The sequence below is a fragment of the Physeter macrocephalus genome, chromosome 5 (genome assembly GCF_002837175.3).
Source record: "Physeter macrocephalus isolate SW-GA chromosome 5, ASM283717v5, whole genome shotgun sequence".
Taxonomy (NCBI): domain Eukaryota; kingdom Metazoa; phylum Chordata; class Mammalia; order Artiodactyla; family Physeteridae; genus Physeter; species Physeter macrocephalus.
In genome coordinates, this window is record NC_041218.1 from 75,251,971 (window position 1) to 75,270,042 (window position 18,072).

General features: G+C 34.7%; 1 protein-coding gene across 1 annotated transcript in view; it reads left to right on the forward strand.

The window, feature by feature from the left end:
* The window catches only part of ITGB8 (integrin subunit beta 8), a 98,288-nt gene extending 93,303 nt beyond the window's left edge, over positions 1–4,985 (forward strand). The window contains exon 14 of the mRNA XM_024129089.3: positions 88–4,985. Within this exon, the coding sequence (XP_023984857.1) occupies positions 88–210 (123 nt within the window). The 3' untranslated portion in view covers positions 211–4,985. The remainder of the gene's footprint in view (positions 1–87) is intronic.
* Positions 4,986–18,072: the final 13,087 nt, after the last annotated feature.

An 18,072-nucleotide genomic window follows, 5' to 3' on the forward strand; every position in this document is an offset into this window, starting at 1 on the left:
AAAAGAAATACTTTCAGAATGTTATTGTCTATTTATTATTTCAATATTTAGGCACTTAATGAATGATAATATTTCTTTTCCATCAAGGACAAGTTGATTCTGCAAGGCGTTTGCACAAGAGCAGTAACCTACCGACGTGAGAAACCTGAAGAAATAAAAATGGACATTAGCAAATTAAACACTCATGAAACTTTCAGGTGCAACTTCTAAAAAGATAAAAAAAGTACTTTATGGGAAACTGGATTTTTAATGATCGCTCCTAAAAATTATTATTATAAAATAATAATTTTGTAAGTCACAGGAGGAGATAAATTTTCTAGATCATGCCAGTTGCTGGTTGTCCACTCGAATGAAGACTGACAAGCATCCTCATCATCATGTGACTCACACTGCTGCTGAATTCTTCAGAGAAAAATGTGTCTTACTACTGTTTGATACTAGTGTCATTGTAGCACTTTACTGTAATATATAACTTATTTAGATCAGCATAGAATGTAGATCATCTGAAGAGCACTGATTACACTTTACAGGTACCCATTTCTACACTTCCCAGAGAGACAATGCTGTGAGATAGTTTTGGCATTGTGTCACTACAAGGGTACAGTAATCCCTGCACTAAACATGCAGATGAAAAAATAATATGGCAGTTATACTAATGTTGCCAAACAGTTCAACAATTGGCAGTGAATAGACAAGAACAGATAGATGAGTAAATGATTAGTGTTTCACTCATTCAAGAGATGAACAGATAAAACCTTAATCTTGAGGGATATTGCTTTTGAAACTAGTTTTATGCATGTGTGTTTGTTTTCTTCTTTTACAAGATGGATACTAATTCTAACATTCTTTCCTCTTTGACTTTATATTTTGGTTTTCTTTCTTACAGGATAAGTTTATATAATGTCACAGATGACTGGATTAAATAAGTGCTAAGTTACTACTGCCATAAAACCTAATAATAATACAATGTCACTTTATTAGAATACTTTTAAAAGCTGAACATTTAATAAGGGACACTTCAAGTAACATCAAAATTTGAACAGCTTCATTGTGTGCAGATGTGGAGTTTTATATCTTCTTACCTGGTAAACTGGATGGATTATTTCACCATTTCATTTGTCTAATCATCAGGTTGAAATTCACGAGATATTTAGAAACTCTGCAAAGTTTCTAAGCAAAGTGCCACACTTTTGAGTCTTCTCCAATATTTATTCCAAGTAGATAGTAGCATTTTTCAAATTAAAAGCTAAATTAAGCTATATTATTTTTGCCCTTCAATGCAGTCTAAGGACATTCTTTCTTTGAATCACCTCAACCCTACTCACCAGAATTCTAAAAGTACACAATTGGAGGAGGATAGACAATATCTTATAAATAAGCTAATTCACTCTTGTAGTTAGTCAGAGAACTGAGGCTCAGCAAGTTTAAATGATTTCTCAGAAACCCCTAAGTGACCAAGTGGCAACATTCAAAGAGAACTATTTTCTTATTGCCAGGCCAGTGTTCACTGAACAATGTCATACTACCTCTTGAATCTTTAAAATAATCAATTGGCAAGTATTTTTAGATGTGATTTACTGAAGTCTTAAGTATAAGAAAATTTCAAAACAAAGCAGAAAAAAGTAATTCAAACAGAATTGTCCATGGTTGGCTTCCAGTCTATCTGCTAATCAGCTTCTAAGACACTGCAAAATAGCCTAACTAGAGGGAATTCCATTCACACCATAGCCTGTGTGAACGGCACCCCCTGGAGTTGTGCAGTGCTCCGTGCTCAGCCAGAGAGCTTGATACAGACAGAGGCCATGAACTTTTATCCTCCACAACAGGAACTTCATCACAATTACCATATCCTTACAGACTTGTTCAGTCTGATTTTATTGGCTAGAAGTCCAACAGTACTGTATGCAGTACAGAGCTTTGCCTATGACAACTAAGGAATTTATTTTAAATTCCTTTAAAATGTCTTCTTATAATCAGCTTCCCAGACTTTCTGTCTTCCAGCACTTGAGTTAAAGTGCCAGATATACGCATTTCGATGAAGACTAAATCCCACTTCATATTCTACCCTAAAGAGGATTTAAAAACATATAATAAGTTGTTCTGCAGCCAACAAACACAATAACTCCATCAGCCGTCCCCTGCAGCCAAGCAATTATTATGCTAGGTTGAACTGCATTTCTTTCCCCAAATGAAAAATCAGCGGCATTGACATAATTCAGTACTGTGACTTACTTATGTAAAATACCTTTGATCACCAAGGACAGTGCAAAACTTCTTTTTGCAGTATGCCTGTCACAGCATCCTTTTTAAAAAAGAAAATAAATGGATACTTGACAGCCCCCAAAAAGGAAAAAGTGGAATATATCCATTCACTGAAACGCTGAAAATTTTAAAACATTTTAAAATTTTAAAACATTATAATGTTCATAAGCTAATTTCTATGTGGGCTGAGTTATCCAAAATAGCATAATAATAAAATGAAATTCTTAAAATAAAGGGATATATATTTTGACACTCTCACTAGTTTGCACTAATTTATAGTGGAACAAGGCTCTTCTCATAGGGACAAACTTTCTGATAGGCAGTTCAATGCTAGATGATGACTGCAGTTATGCTTGTGATGTCTTGTGCTTTCCTTTTTTACTTAAAGGTCTAATTCTTAAAAGATTTTAGAGCTTATATTTACTTGAATAATTGACATTTTCCTTGTGAGAAAAGAATTAATATTTGACTAGCTAGAATTAATTAAAAGTTAAGGGAAAACAGGGTATTCTTAGATTAAATAATTTATGTAAATAAAGCCTATTTTCAACTAATATGAACACAGGAGCCTTTTGAGATTCACTGATATTAAACACGAGTTATGAAACTTTAAATAATTAACAAAGTTAAGAACTTCAACAACACTTTTGGTACGACAGCATTTCTGTGCCCTAAAGTATTTCATGATTTAGAAATGTGTCAGATATGCACTACAATATAACTGTATGCATTTTACTTCTCTGGGGATATCTTTACATTGCAGTGTACATGCATTTATAAGCATCTGATATCTTTTTTTGAAATTTATTAATATTTATGAAGTCTCAGACATTCTCTAAAAGACTCAGAAATTCAGTAAAACTCTGATTATGTCCTAAATGTTTAATTTAGCTTTGGTTTATAAAGATTAAAAAAAAAATCTAAGGTTAAACAGAATAGATTTCTCTGGAGGCAAATTTTTCAAAATTAAAATTAGTGGGTGCATCAGATGCAACACTTCACTAAAGAATAAATTTCAAAATTTTTTAATATACACTTAATCTCTATTGAAGATATTCTTATGTATGACAATGGGCATCTATAAGATGTTGAAATATGATTATGATGGACTATGAAAATTTTTCTCCTTAGAATTATGTTCCTCCTGGTATCTGATATAGTAAGTTAAACTCAATGGCTTTTCCTTCCTTTCCTTGCTCCTGTTCTTTTCTACTCATTTTTCCTGAGAGTGCCCCCAAACTTCAAGCTCAATAAGCCTAATTGTGAAAAATAACTGACTATAATGGTATAATGAAGTTCTTCATTTCCATACATCTAATGATTTTAAAACTTATTTGAATCTATGCACCTGAACAAAGACCCATTAAAAACTAAGAATTTTAAATTTTTACAACTGTTCGACTTCTTTCAATTTTAAAGGATTTGAGATCTATATATTTTAATAAAAGTATCAAGTGAAATACAACCACTTGGGAGTTCAATCATGTGCATATTGTATTGTTTTATTTACTCTTAACATTTAATTTACAACTATCCTTATTTATATCGACCTTAAGAACTCCACTTCATGCAATGCAAACTGAGATATATTTTGAAAGAAATATAAAACTAGCATTCTTTCAGATCATTTCCCTTTTCTCTTATAATTCCTCAATGGTAAATTTATTATGGGTAACTAATTATACATGTTCATATTTCATTAATTCTAAGACATCCACTTTTTAATTTAACATCTCTGAAATATATCTCGCAGTTGTTGACCTCTTAGAGGCAGTGTTTGAAGTTTTGCTTAAATAAACATTATACTAATTTATCTTTAACCAAATGTTCATGGGTATAGGGACATTCATTTTTGTATAAATATTTAATAACACATTTATGATAACATGTGAAGTCAGTTTTCAGTACATCTGGATCACATACAACTCAACATGGAGTCTAACCATCTGATTATGAGTTCAGACCTTTAGGTTATAAAAGCTCTTTCAGCCTCCTACTTATGCTTTATGCTAGTGGCTACAATTTCAGCGAACCCTAACCTAATTGACAAGAATGAGTGAGTTTCTCCCAGGTTTGTTAACAAATTTTCATTCTTTTTATTACTTCCTAAAGAATACTTGCATATGATCATCTCACTTTTAGACAGAATTAACTGGAAAAATATTACATAAAACCATCATATTTAGATTTAGATTTTGCATATTTAGGTTTTGCAGCATCTTGTATGTCATATGTCAATGACAGGAGAAAAATATGATATAACCAATCAGTGCTGTAGGAAAACTTTCCCTTCAAGTTCTCCTACATTTTTATTCTTTATCATTTCTGTTCTTTTGTTTGACTTTTTTCTTTGGCTCTGATAAATTCACCTTAAGCCCATGTAATGACTGTCATAAAACTGCATATTTAAATTATTTGAATTATATGAAACAATTGTTCAGCTATCTGGGCAGCTGTTAATGAAATATCTGAGAGTAATAACACTACTCTTTTATCTACCTGGATTACTTTCCCACAAAAATTTACTTTTGTAAGGTAACTCTATTAATCAGGTTTCTAACCTCCATAACCTATTTCAGTTAAAATCATCTAATCCAACAATAAAAAAAACCAAAACACTGCAGTCATCAAGGATGGAAATTGTATGACTTGTATAAAAAATCTTTACTAACTTTACACTGTACAATAGACAAATGTGATTTTGATAACAATTCCACACAATAAGTTTGGCACATAGATTTTATTAATATTGAATATAAAATATTTTAATTCTAAATTAAAATAAAATATAAATGTGCACATATTAATATAGAAATTCATTTGGTGTATATTTAACATAACTTTAAAACCATTTTACATTTACCAGCTACTTCATTTAAGTTTTTTAAATGTCTGCAAAAAAATTAGAAATGTTTTTAAATTTCAGTAATATAACCTATGTATTTCATTTAAGTCCTGCCTTTGTAAAAAAAATTTTTTTTAATATAGAGTGTATTTTTAAATTAAAATATTTGAATATAAAATAGTTCTAAGAAAGAAACTATTTCTCATTAAGCAAGTTTCTTATTATTTCTGGCTTTGAATTATACATAAATTTAAATTGCCTTAAATGACATAGAAGATTGGGGAATACGATAATTTCACATTTTATACTATGAGCCTGTTCATATAATTCTGATTGACTACTAACTTTGGTTTATGTATTTATTAAAGAGCTGACACTGTAGTTTGTTGTGAGATGTTTATTTTTATAACAGAGCTTATAACAGTTATGACAAGGCATTTAATTAATGCATCATTCTGTTTAAAAGTAGGTGTTAACCAATATGAAATTCTATGTTTTAAAATAAAAATGTAAAGATCTAAGTATGCACAGAATGCTTCTTTATTTCTTATTGTGTGCTACATGACTCTCAGCGCTGCCAGACAATAGTACATTGTCACACAAGGAAATGTAATAACATTCATACATGGTCATTGGTAGAGGACATTACATAATTCCAAAAAGCTACTACTTCTGGAAAACTGTAGAGCCAATGATAAAGATGTGAGGCCATCCTAATTGCTCTGTTTCCCTTCAATAGCCACCCAATGGTGAAAGCAGAAGGAATATCCTAATTACAAAAACTGAAAAATTAGCTAAAAGATAAATTGGGCTTTTTCTAGCAGACAAAGGCTTCTACCATCACCTTGATACAAACATAACATGTTCATAATCTTCAACCGCACATTTTCCAGAGCCATATTTAAACAAGTGAAATTTATGGAGTACTCTTGTGTTGTGATTTTCCTTTATTTACTCTAGTGGAAAAACTAAAGCAGATGAGGGAGCACACTGAAAGTTAAATAAGATATGCAGACAGATTTCCTGTCCTTAAGGAGTTTAAACAGTTTGAAGGAAAGGATATGTGTAGCATACTATAGATAAAAGGGTTTCACTGGAGAGATCAGATGGAAGCTATCAGGAGGTTTAACAAGGCCTTTGTTTTTAAGGATTCATCCCAGTTGGTTTTGGGCTACAGTCTTTCAGGCTCAGAATACTGATTTTGTTATGAGTGTTGTTTGGCCCCATTCTTCCCTTCCCTCTTTAGCAATAGGACCCACACACTGAGTTTGAATAGAGCACACAGCTGAGACTTAACTACCCAGACTCCTTTGCAGCTAAATGTGGTTACAGGACTAAATGTTGGCCAGTGGGGCAGATGCGAGAGGACCCCAGGATCTCACTTCCCCTTTCCATGTTTTTGCTATCTCGACAATTAGAGGTGTCTTGGCAAAGGAAACCCGTGCTGAAATATTCAGAGCTTCCCCTTCAGCCAAGAACTGCTCTCCTCAACTGAACCCTGGTAGGGAAACAATCTTTTTAGCTGAACCATTGCATTTGATCGTATAGCAGATATTTTGTACTTTAATGATGTGTTATTTATATAATTGTCTTACTCCTTAGCAATACTAAATACCATTTCTGTCAATTTTTCAAATAAGGAAAACAAGGCACATAGAGGTTAAGCACCGTGTATAAATGAACGCAACCAGTAGGTGGCCAAGGCCGGATTCATAGGCAGATCTGTTTTTCATTCCATAAATGACTGATCATATGTTTTATGAGGATAGATTTTTACTAAGTTAATTAGTTTTACTAGTTTAACTATGTCCTTATGAACCAAAAAAACGTGCAATAAATAAAGTTGAGCAGCTCATATATGTGCAGAAACACTACACAGGAAGAAGTGAATGGAACTTAAAAATGAAAAACAAAATGTTAAGTGCACTCAGATGCTGTAACTAGACTGGAGGAGTCCATGGAGGATAGCATTTGGCCTAGGCCTTGCAGGAAAGGTAAGTGTAGACACGCAGAAAAGCAAGGTCATGGAGAGGTAACGGAATAGTAAAGTAGAAAAGGGAGGGGATTCCATCCAAGAACATTGAAATCTTGTTGAGATGCATCATTGGATACTGAAAAAGAGTAACCTACAGGTTCTAGTCTATGGAAAGCCTGCTTTCCTGACTAAGAAGTTTGAACTTTGGTTACTAGGAAAAAGCAAGCCCTGAAGTTTTTGCACAGAAAAGTGGTATTACTGGAACTATACATGGTTTGGAATATACTAACATAAACTAAATATAATTTTTAATTAAACATTAATTTTATCCCCTCTAATACTAAATATAAATACCACTTAATAATGTTAAATATTTAATTCTATTAAATGCCATTTAATAATAAATTTAAATTCTATTAAGTACTAATGTAAAAGAAACTGAAGTATACAAAAGCTGAAAAATTTGAAAATCCAACTTCCTAACAGCAATCACTTTCATATGTAGGCATATTTTCACTTTATTTTTCTATGCACTTTATAGCTTGTTATGCAGATAACACATATTTGTTGTAAAACATCCAAAAATACCTTGACATTAAAATTAAAATAAATATTACTCCAATCCAACCACTCAGAGTTGACCATTGCTATATATTATGTGTGCGTGTGTTTGTAACTAAGAAAGAAATATGCTATTAATAGTATGGTATAAAGATATTTTTTCTTCGAAAACATTTCAAACATTTTTCCATGTCAAGATTTAAACTATAGCTTTACTAGGTGGATATAAACCCATCCAAGAATGTGCCACAATCATAGCTCTATGTTCAATGAGAAAAAGAATGAGTAAGAAATGATACCAAATATAAAACAATGGTCAACAACTTTAGTATTCAATAGGAGGAGATTGGTTAAATAAACTGTTTTTGAATGGGAGAGATTTGCACATTGATAATGGCAGAGGAGAGGGAGCCAGTGTAGAGAGAAATGTTTATATTGGGGTGGTTTGTATTGGTCTAAGGTACAATAGGGCAGCATTTCAAATTATGACAAAGAGGAATCTGTGAAATGAGCTTAGAGAATTTTCGTGAGGAAATAAAGATTTAGACAAAAGTACAAAGGGAGGGAATAAGAGCTACTGCTACAAGGAAAATTAGAGAGAACTTGGAGATTGGCTAGATACAGGTGATAAGGAAAGAATTTAGTTGAATAGAATTCTAATGCCAACTCTGAAAGTCACTACAGACTTCTACCCAAATTGGATAAAACTCCCAATCTCGTCTCACAAACCACATTGTTCTTGCCAGTCCATGACTTTTAGACTAAATTCTAACTTCATCAAAATATTTGGCCAGACAAAACTAAAGCTGCAAATTTTTAAACCATGTCAATGGTCATGCTTTCAGTATTATCAAAATAAGCCTAAGTACAAGATAAGCAGTATCTCCTTTTAATCTAGTTATTTATATATGAATATTTTGATCATAATTAGAAGTAGTGGTGGGCTGCACAAGAAAAACAAATGGCACCTTGGCTTCCAACTTGGCAATCCTTTAGCACTTATTTGGACTGGTACATTATTTCGTACTTAGGGCCCAATGCTGTTTAGACTTCTTCCAATGAATTGCTTAAAGGTCATAAAAAACTATCTGTCTATAGTGGTGAGAGGAAAACTCTTTCTTTATTGGGCTTTGTCATACTTTGTGCTGTTTTTCCATTGTTATGAGTACAAAATACATTCTAACCATCATTAAAGTCATGAGAGATAATTATCCATTTAAGAAAATCTTAATTTGCCATTAACAACATTTTTAAAATATTTTCCCCTATTAAATTAAGGATAATCTATAGGTCTGTGATTTTCAAAGAGTAGTTCCCAGACCAGCAGCATCAGTGTCACATGAAAAGTTGTTAGAAATGCAGATTTTTAGTCTCTACCCCAAATCTTCTGAATCTGAAACTCTGGGAATGGGGCCCAGAGATCTGTGTTTTAACAAGCTCTCTAAGTAATTCTGATGCCTGCCAAAGTTTAAGAACCATTTCCATAAAGAGTAAAAGTTAGCATCAGGAAACCAAAAGCTATAGATTATGCTTACTGGTGCACATAGACGAGTACCTGATACTCAATACTCAGTGCAAGTACTTATTTATTAAGTGTTGAATGAGCCAGTGATGTTCTATTTTCTCTGAGCCCCTCAGACATGTTCCTTTGAAAACACTGTGCTCAAAATTTGTCTGTCATTTATTATAGCTAAAATCAAAGTAATAAAATGATTGTCTGGCATGTTGTTTAAGAAAATAAAATTGACTTCAATTACTTTTTAAAACAAGCCTAACATATCCAGTGTATGTAGAGGCCCATATTAAATATTTTTATTATCTACAGGCAGTTCTCTTTTTTCTGTCACTTAAACACTCTCTGTTCTTCCCAAAAGCTAAATGCATACAGATTTATGTGTGGGTGTATGAGATAGTGGAGGATCTCTACCACTGCCCTAATTAATAGGGACATTCCTAACATGGTCTATGGAGTTCCATCTTGGTCAGAAGGCTAAATCTTCTCTTCATATTCTCATGTCCACCAAAGTATACAACTTCTCTCCCTCCTCTCTGTTCAGAGGCACTTGCAAGTGTCAAGGTCTGTTGGCTGTCTATAGGGAATACAAGTGGGACAGCAATACCAAGGACAGCTGGGTACAGCATCCTTTCCATTCCACCCACTGGTCGCTGGAGTAGAAAACCCTTCTGCTCCCTCTTACTTTGAGGAATCACACTTGTTTACTCTTCTCTAAGAAAAATATCTAAGTCATCCCTTTCTTCCTTACCCCAGATCCAGTTCTATCTCATCCTGAAAAAAAAAAAAAAAAGTAGCTCTACAGGTATGCATTCAAATTTGTCTCTGGTCCTCTAAATTTTGAACTTATTTTTGCAGTATTTCTGCTTTAGCATGGATTTGGACAAGGGAAAATAACCTGTACAGTATCAGTGAATAGAAAAAAGGAAAGGAAACATATGCGTATGTGTATATAGGGGCAGACAGACCCAAAGAATAAGAAATGGTACTGAGAACTTATTCTGGGGCTCTGGATCCCTCAGGCCAAGGAGGATATAAAGAGAGGGCAGAGACAGGAAGGAATGGATACTGTTAAAAATAACTTTTGAGAGACCCTTGCCTTGAGTCTCCACTTCAGCTTTCTTTGGGGATAGGAGGGGATATTCCCTCTAACTTCCAGCCTAGTGTGGCTTCAAGGGAACTCTTAGGACCTTTGAAATGTATTCTCTACACCTGGGAGACAGAAGTCTGATGCCTAGCTCATGCCAGAAAAAGAGGCTTCATCATAGATTAGTGGTCATAACACATAAGGCTATGGCCTGGGTCCTATCTCCCCCCATGAAAACTAGAGGGAAAGAACGGCAAGTACTAGGTATGTCTGTCCTAATTCTAGCCAAGTGTCATTCTTACTCTACAGGTATATAATCACTATATATATATACATATATATCTTTAATGGCACTTATATTTATAATTATATATAATTTGAAACAATAAATAAGTGTCATTTTCCCTTTCAAATACCGAAACAATACTATCAGACTCTACTCAAGAATGAGTTTAGGTGTAATTTAAACGCCCTCACCCCAACCAGAGAATTTGAGAACAATGAAAAACATGTATTGAAAACATTTGGAATAATACTGTTTATTATGTTTTTAAAATTACTTAGAGTTTATTTTTAGTGCATTTAATATGTATGATATTACTTTGTATAAAAAATATTCACCTTAATCTACAAACTGATTTTGCAAATATTGGTTACTTTTCACTTGGCAATTTCCTTGCTTCCTTTGGTTTGACTCAAGTTTTTATTTTTTTAAAAATAGAAATATAGACTATTATTCAACACTTAAAATGAATACAGTTCTCTCTTTTGCCCTTGGATAAATTGTGAAAAGACCAATTATTAAGCTTCAAGATTTCATTACTTTGTCCTCTGATGACATTGAGTCTATTTGGGTAGAAAAAATATGTAGAACTCTTCAAGTCAAAATTGTATGACTAGAATGGTAACTATATACGTCAGCTTTTAAATTTCCTTTATTAATAAAAGAAATATATGCAATTTAAGTTTCTTCCTAACTCCTCAGTCATTTAGTAAAATAAGCATACATCTTAACTCTCTATTCTGGTAATGAGTAGATAATGGCCTAATTAGTCAGTAATCATTTGAAAACAAGAGCAGATAGAAGAAGAAACCCACACACTTCCAAAGATATGGGGAGAAAGTAAATGCATTATTTAAAATGATGGTGAGTGAAGGCATCAGTGAGTCTTTTTGATGGGTGTAGGTGGTTCAAGAATAAAAGAGAGACAAATGGTGAAGAAAAAGTCACAGCAGGAATAATCTCCATCACTTATCTACCAGTCCTTACACACACACACACACACACACACACACACACACAAACACATACTCATTCTCACACACACATACACACACTCACATATACTACTCTGTATGAGATATGACATGTCATGACACAGCTGCCCAGCATCCCTTTTGGATTTTCTTTCTTTACGTTTAATTTACATGCAATACAATGCACAAATCTTAAGTTTATAACTTGATAAGTTTTGATAAATATATACCCCTGTATAACCACCATAGAACATTTTTGTCACTTCAAAAGGTTCTTTATGCCCCTTTCCGGTCAACCAATCCCCTTCTTATGATAGTTAATTTTATGTCAACTGGATTGGGACACAGTGCCTAGATATTTAGTCAAGTAGTATTCTGCATATTACTGTAAGAGTGTTTTAGGGTGAGATTTACATTTAAATCAGTGTACTTCGAGTTCTCCATAATGTAGGTGGGCCTCATCCAATCATTTGAAATTGAAGTTGAATCAGTCTGTCACTGAATCGAGCAAAAAGCTGATCTCTCTCAAGCAAGAGGGAATTCTCTAGCAGTCTGCCTCTGGAGCAACATCAGCTCTTCCTGGTTCTCCAACAGACTGCCTTTGGACTTGAACTGCAACTCTCCTGAGTCTGTCGCCTGCTGGCCTCCCCAAACAGATTTTGGACTTACCAAGCCTCCACAATTACATAGGTAAATTCCTTTAGGTCTATCTATCTATCTATCTATCTATCTATCTATCCTGTTGGTTCTGTTCCACTGGAGAAACTAACACACCTCCTCTTCCATGCAATCACTGATTTCTCTTACCATAACCAAACAGCTTTCTTACTTGTAATTTCCCTCAGAATTAACAGACCTTCCCCTGACATTTATCCAAACCCAATCTTTTCATAGCAACTAAGTATGGAAGCTAGTATAATACTTAAATAAATTACCTTTGTTTTTTAAAAAAGTCAGGTTTATTGTAGTATAATTTATCCTCGAGAAAAATTCATTCTTTTCAGATGGATCTCAACAAATGCATGTATATCACTGTACAACCACTATCATAATCAAGATGCAGAATAATTCCCAAAAGTTTCCAATGCCCCTTTTATAGTCAGTCAATTCTTATTATCCCCAGCCCCTGGCAACCACTAATCTGATTTCCATCCCTATAGTCTCCTTTTATCAGAATGTCATACAAATGGAATTATGCCGTATATAGCCTTTTGTGTATGGCTCCTTTCACGTAGCATAGTGATTTTCAGATTCAGCCATAATGGCATGTATAAGAAATACATATTGCTGAACTGTAAGATTCTACTGCATGAATGTACCACAATTTGATGATCCAATCACTGGTTAATGAGAATTTGGATTATTTCCAGTTTTTAATGATTTTTGAGTGAAAATGCTATAAGCATTCTCATAAAGCCTTAATGCAGACATATGTTTTGTTTCTCTTGTTTAAAGACCTAGGAGTAGAACTGTTAGGTCAAACAGTTAGTGTATGGTTAACATTATCAGAAACTACCAATCTGTTTTGCAAAGTGGCTGTACCATTTTACATTCCCAGCTGCAACAGATGAGTATTCCAGTTGCTCTGGATCCATGTTAGGACTCTGTAGTGTCAAGTTTTTAAAAGCCATTCTAGTAGCTGTGTACTGCTCTATCTTGGTGGTTTTAATTTGTACTTGCCTAATGACTAAAGATCTGTAACTTCTTTTCATGTGCTTCTTTACTACCTGTAGTGGCCAGCATCCAAGTCTCCCCCACCTCCCCCGCCCACCCCCAACAAATGATCCTGAGATACTGGTATTCATACCTCTATATACTTCTCCTAAATTTAATAGGACTTTGTAACAAATAACAAATAGGATACCATGAAAATGATACAGTGTAACTTCTGAGGCTAAGTCATAAAAGCCACTGTTGCTTCCTCCTTGATGGCTCTTGGCTCACTCACTTTGTTTTGTTTTTTTTCTTTTAACATCTTTATTGGAGTATAATTGCTTTACAGTGGTGTGTTAGTTTCTGCTTTACAACAAAGTGAATCTCCCTCCCACCGTCCCTATCCCACCCCTCTCGTGGTCACAAAGCACAGAGGTGATCTCCCTGTGCTATGCGGCAGCTTCCCACTAGCTATCTAATTTACATTTGGTAGTGCATATATGTCCCTGCCACTCTCTCACTTCGTCACAGCTTACCCTTCCCCCTCCCCATGTCCTCAAGTCCATGCTCTAGTAGGTCTGTGTTTTATTCCTGTCCTACCACTAATCTCTTCATGACATTTTTTTTTCTTAGATTCCATATATATGTGTTAGCATACGGTATTTGTTTTTCTCCTTCTGACTTACTTCACTCTGTATGACAGACTCCAGTTCTATCCACCTCATTACAAATAACTCAGTTTCATTTCTTTTTATGGCTGAGTAATATTCCATTGTATATATGTGCCACATCTTCTTTATCCATTCATCTGTTGATGGACAGTTAGGTTGCTTCCATGTCCTTGCTATTGTAAATAGAGCTGCAATGAACATTTTGGTACATGACTCTTTTTGAATTATGGTTTTCTCAGGGTATATGCCCAGTAGTGGGATTGCGGGGTCGTATGGTAGTTCTATTTGTAGTTTTTTAAGGAACCTCCATACTGTTCTCCATAGTGGCTGTATCAATTTACATTCCCACCAGCAGTGCAAGAGGGTTCCCTTTTCTCCACGCCCTCTCCAGCATTTATTATTTCTAGAGTTTTTGATGATGGCCAATCTGACCGGTGTGAGATGATATCTCATTGTTGTTTTGATTTGCATTTCTCTAATGATTAATGATGTTGAGCATTCTTTCATGTGTTTGTTGGCAATCTGTATATCTTCTTTGGAGAAATGTCTATTTAGGTCTTCTGCCCATTTTTGGATTGGGTTGTTTGTTTTTTTGTTATTGAGCTGCATGAGTTGCTTATAAATTTTGGAGATTAATCCTTTGTCAGTTGCTTCATTTGCAAATATTTTCTCCCATTCTGAGGGTTGTCTTTTGGTCTTATTTATGGTATGCTTTGCTGGGCTCACTCACTGACGTAAGCCAGTTGCCATATAATGACGACATTCAGAAAACCATATGGAGGGGACTTCCCTAGCAGTCCAGTGGTTAAGACTCTGCACTTCCACTACAGGGGTCATGGGTTTGATCCCTGTTCCAGGAACTAAGATCCCACATGCCGCCTGGTAAGCACAGTGGCCAAAAGAAAAACCGCCTAAAGAGAAAACCCTATGGAGAGATCCACATGATAAGGAAGTCAGGCCTCCTGACATTAACCAGCACCAACTTGCCAGGCATGTGAGCCATTGTGAAGGCAGATCCTCAAGCCCCAGTTAAGGCTTCAGATGACTGCAGCCCCCACCAACATCTTAGCTACAAAACAGAACAACACCAGTTAAAATGCTCCTGATTTCTTGAACTACAAAAACTCAGAAAATTTTTTATCATTATTTTAAGCAACTAGGTTATTTAGTAAATTGTTATGTGATAATAGATAATTAACATACCATTCATATCTTTTCTTTGGTAAAATGTATGTTCAAGCCTTCAGTCTATTTTTTTTTAATGGGTTGTCTTCCTGTTCTTGAGTTAAAAGATTTCTTTATATACTTTGGGTATAAATCCTTTATAAGATAGGTGTTCTTCAAATGTTTTCTCCCAGATTTTTGGCTTGTTTTCTTTCATTTTCCTAACAGACTCTTTCAAGGAAAGAAATTTCATATTTTGATGAAGTCCAATTTGTCTACTTTTTCTTTCGTGGTTCATACTTCTGGTGTCATATCTAAGAAATCTTAGCCTAATGAAAGGTCAAAATATTTTTTTCTCATATTTCCTTCAGGAAGTTTTATAAATTTAGGCTTTACTTTTAGATATGCAATCCATTTTTAAGTTTTTTAAAAATACAGTGGAGTTCATTTTTTCAAAGTCTAATTATTCCAGCAGACTATAAATCATAGCAAGATCTTTAGAAAGACTATTCTTTATCCATTAAATAAACTTAGTACCTTTGTAAAAAAAAAAAAAAGAATCAATTGACTACAGTTGACTCTCAAACAATGTAGGGGTTAGGGGAACTGATCCTTTGCACAGTCCAAAATTTGGGCCTAATTTATAGTCAGGCCTCAGTGTGCATGGTGCCTCCTTGTCTGTGATTCAGTATCTGCAGATTCAACCAACTACGGATCATGTAGTACTGTAATATTTACTACTGAAAAAATCCATCTATAAGTGGACCTAAGCAGTTCAAACCCAAATGTTGTTCAAGGGTCAACCATATACGTGTGTGGTTCTATTTCTAGACTCCATTCTATTCCATTGGTCTATTTGTATATCCTTTACCAGTATTTCATTGGCTTTATTACTCTAGCTTTAGAGTATAAATCTTGAAATCAGTATGAATTCTCCAACTTTGTTTTTTCTTTGTCAAAAGTTCTTTGGCTATTGTTGGGACTCTGCTTTCCACACACATTTTAAAATATACATTTTCCAGTTTCTGTAAAAAGGCCTGATGAGGTTTTAATCAGGACTCTATTAACTACATAGACCAGTGTAGTGAGAATTGAAATCTCTTTTTTTTTCTAGTTATGAAGATAAGCCTTCCTTCTTTTTTTTTTGAATTTTTGAATTTTATTTTATTTATTTTTTTATTAAGCAGGTTCTTATTAGTTATCCATTTTATACATATTAGTGTATATATGTCAGTCCCAATCTCTCAATTCATCCCATCACCAAGCCTCCGCCACTTTCCCCTGTAGTGTCCATACATTTGTGTTCTACATCTGGGTCTCTATTTCTGCCCTGCAAACCAGTTTATCTGTACCATTTTTCTAGGTTCCACATATATGTGTTAACATACGATATTTCTTTTTCTCTTTCTGACTTACTTTACTCTGTATGACAGTCTCTAGATCCATCCACCTCTCTACAAATGACCCAATTTCGTTCCTTTTTATGGCTGAGTAATATTCCATTGTGTATATGTACCACATCTTTATCCATTCTTCTGTCAATGGGCATTTAGGTGGCTTCCATGAACTGGCTATTGTAAATAGTGCTGCAATGAACACTGGGGTGCATGTGTCTTCTTGAATTATGGTTTTCACTGGGTATATGCCCAGTAGTGGGATTGCTGGGTCGTACAGTAATTCTACTTTTAGTTTTTTAAGGAACCTCCATACTGTTCTCCACAGTGGCTGTATCAATTTACATTCCCACCAACAGTGCAAGAGGGTTCCGTTTTCTCCACACCCTCTCCAGCATTTGTTGTTTGTAGATTTTCTTCTTTTTTTTTTTTTTTTTGCGGTACGCGGGCCTCTCACCGCTGTGGCCTCTCCCGTTGCGGAGCACAGGCTCCGGACACTCAGGCTCAGCAGCCATGGCTCACGGGCCCAGCCGCTCCGCGGCACGTGGGATCCTCCCAGACCGGGACACGAACCCGTATCCCCTGCATCGGCAGATGGACTCTCAACCACTGCGCCATCAGGGAAGCCCTGTAGATTTTCTGATGATGCCCATTCTAACTGGTGTGAGGTGATACCTCACTGTAGTTTTGATTTGCATTTCTCTAATAATTAGTGATGTTGAGCAGCTTTTCATGTGCTTCTTGGCCATCTGTATGTCTTCTTTGGAGAAATGTCTATTTAGGTCTTCTGCCCATTTTTTTATTGGGTTGTTGGTTTCTTTTAATATTGAGCTGCATGAGCTATTTATATATTTTGGAGATTAATACTTTGTTCATTGATTGGTTTGTAAATATTTTCTCTCATTCTGAGGGTTGTCTTTTTGTCTTGTTTATGGTTTCCTTTGCTGTGCAAAAGCTTTTAAGTTTCATTAGATCCCATTTGTTTATTTTTGTTTTTATTTCCATTTCTCTACAAGGTGGATCCAATAGGATACTGCTGTGATTTATGTCATGGAGTGTTCTACCTATGTTTTCCTTTAAGAGTTTTATAGTGTCTAGCATTACATTTAGGTCTTTAATCCATTTTGAGTTTATGTTTGTGTATGGCGTTAGGGAGTGTTCTAATTTCATTCTTTTACACATAGCTGTCCAGTTTTCCCAGCAACACTTATTGAAGATGCTGTCTATTCTCCATTGTATATTCTTGCTTGCTTTATCACAGGTAAGGTGACCATATGTGCGTGGGTTTATCTCTGGGCTTTCTATCCTGTTCCATTGATCTATATGTCTGTTTTTGCACCAGTACCATACTGTCTTGATTACTGTAGCTTTGTAGTATAGTCTGAAATCAGGGAGTCTGTTTCCGCCAGCTCTGTTTATTTCCGTCAAGTTTCATCATTAGTGTATAGGAATGCAAGTGATTTCTGTGCATTAATTTTGTATCCTGCAACTTTACCAAATTCGTTGGTTGGCTCTAGTAGTTTTCTGGTGGTATCTTTACGATTGGTAATTTGATAGGGATTGCATTAAATCTGTAGATTGCTTTGGGTAGCATAGTCATTTTAACAATACTGATTCTTCCAATGCAATAACATGGTATATCTCTCCATCTGTTTGTATCATCTTTAATTTATTTCATCAGTGTCTTATA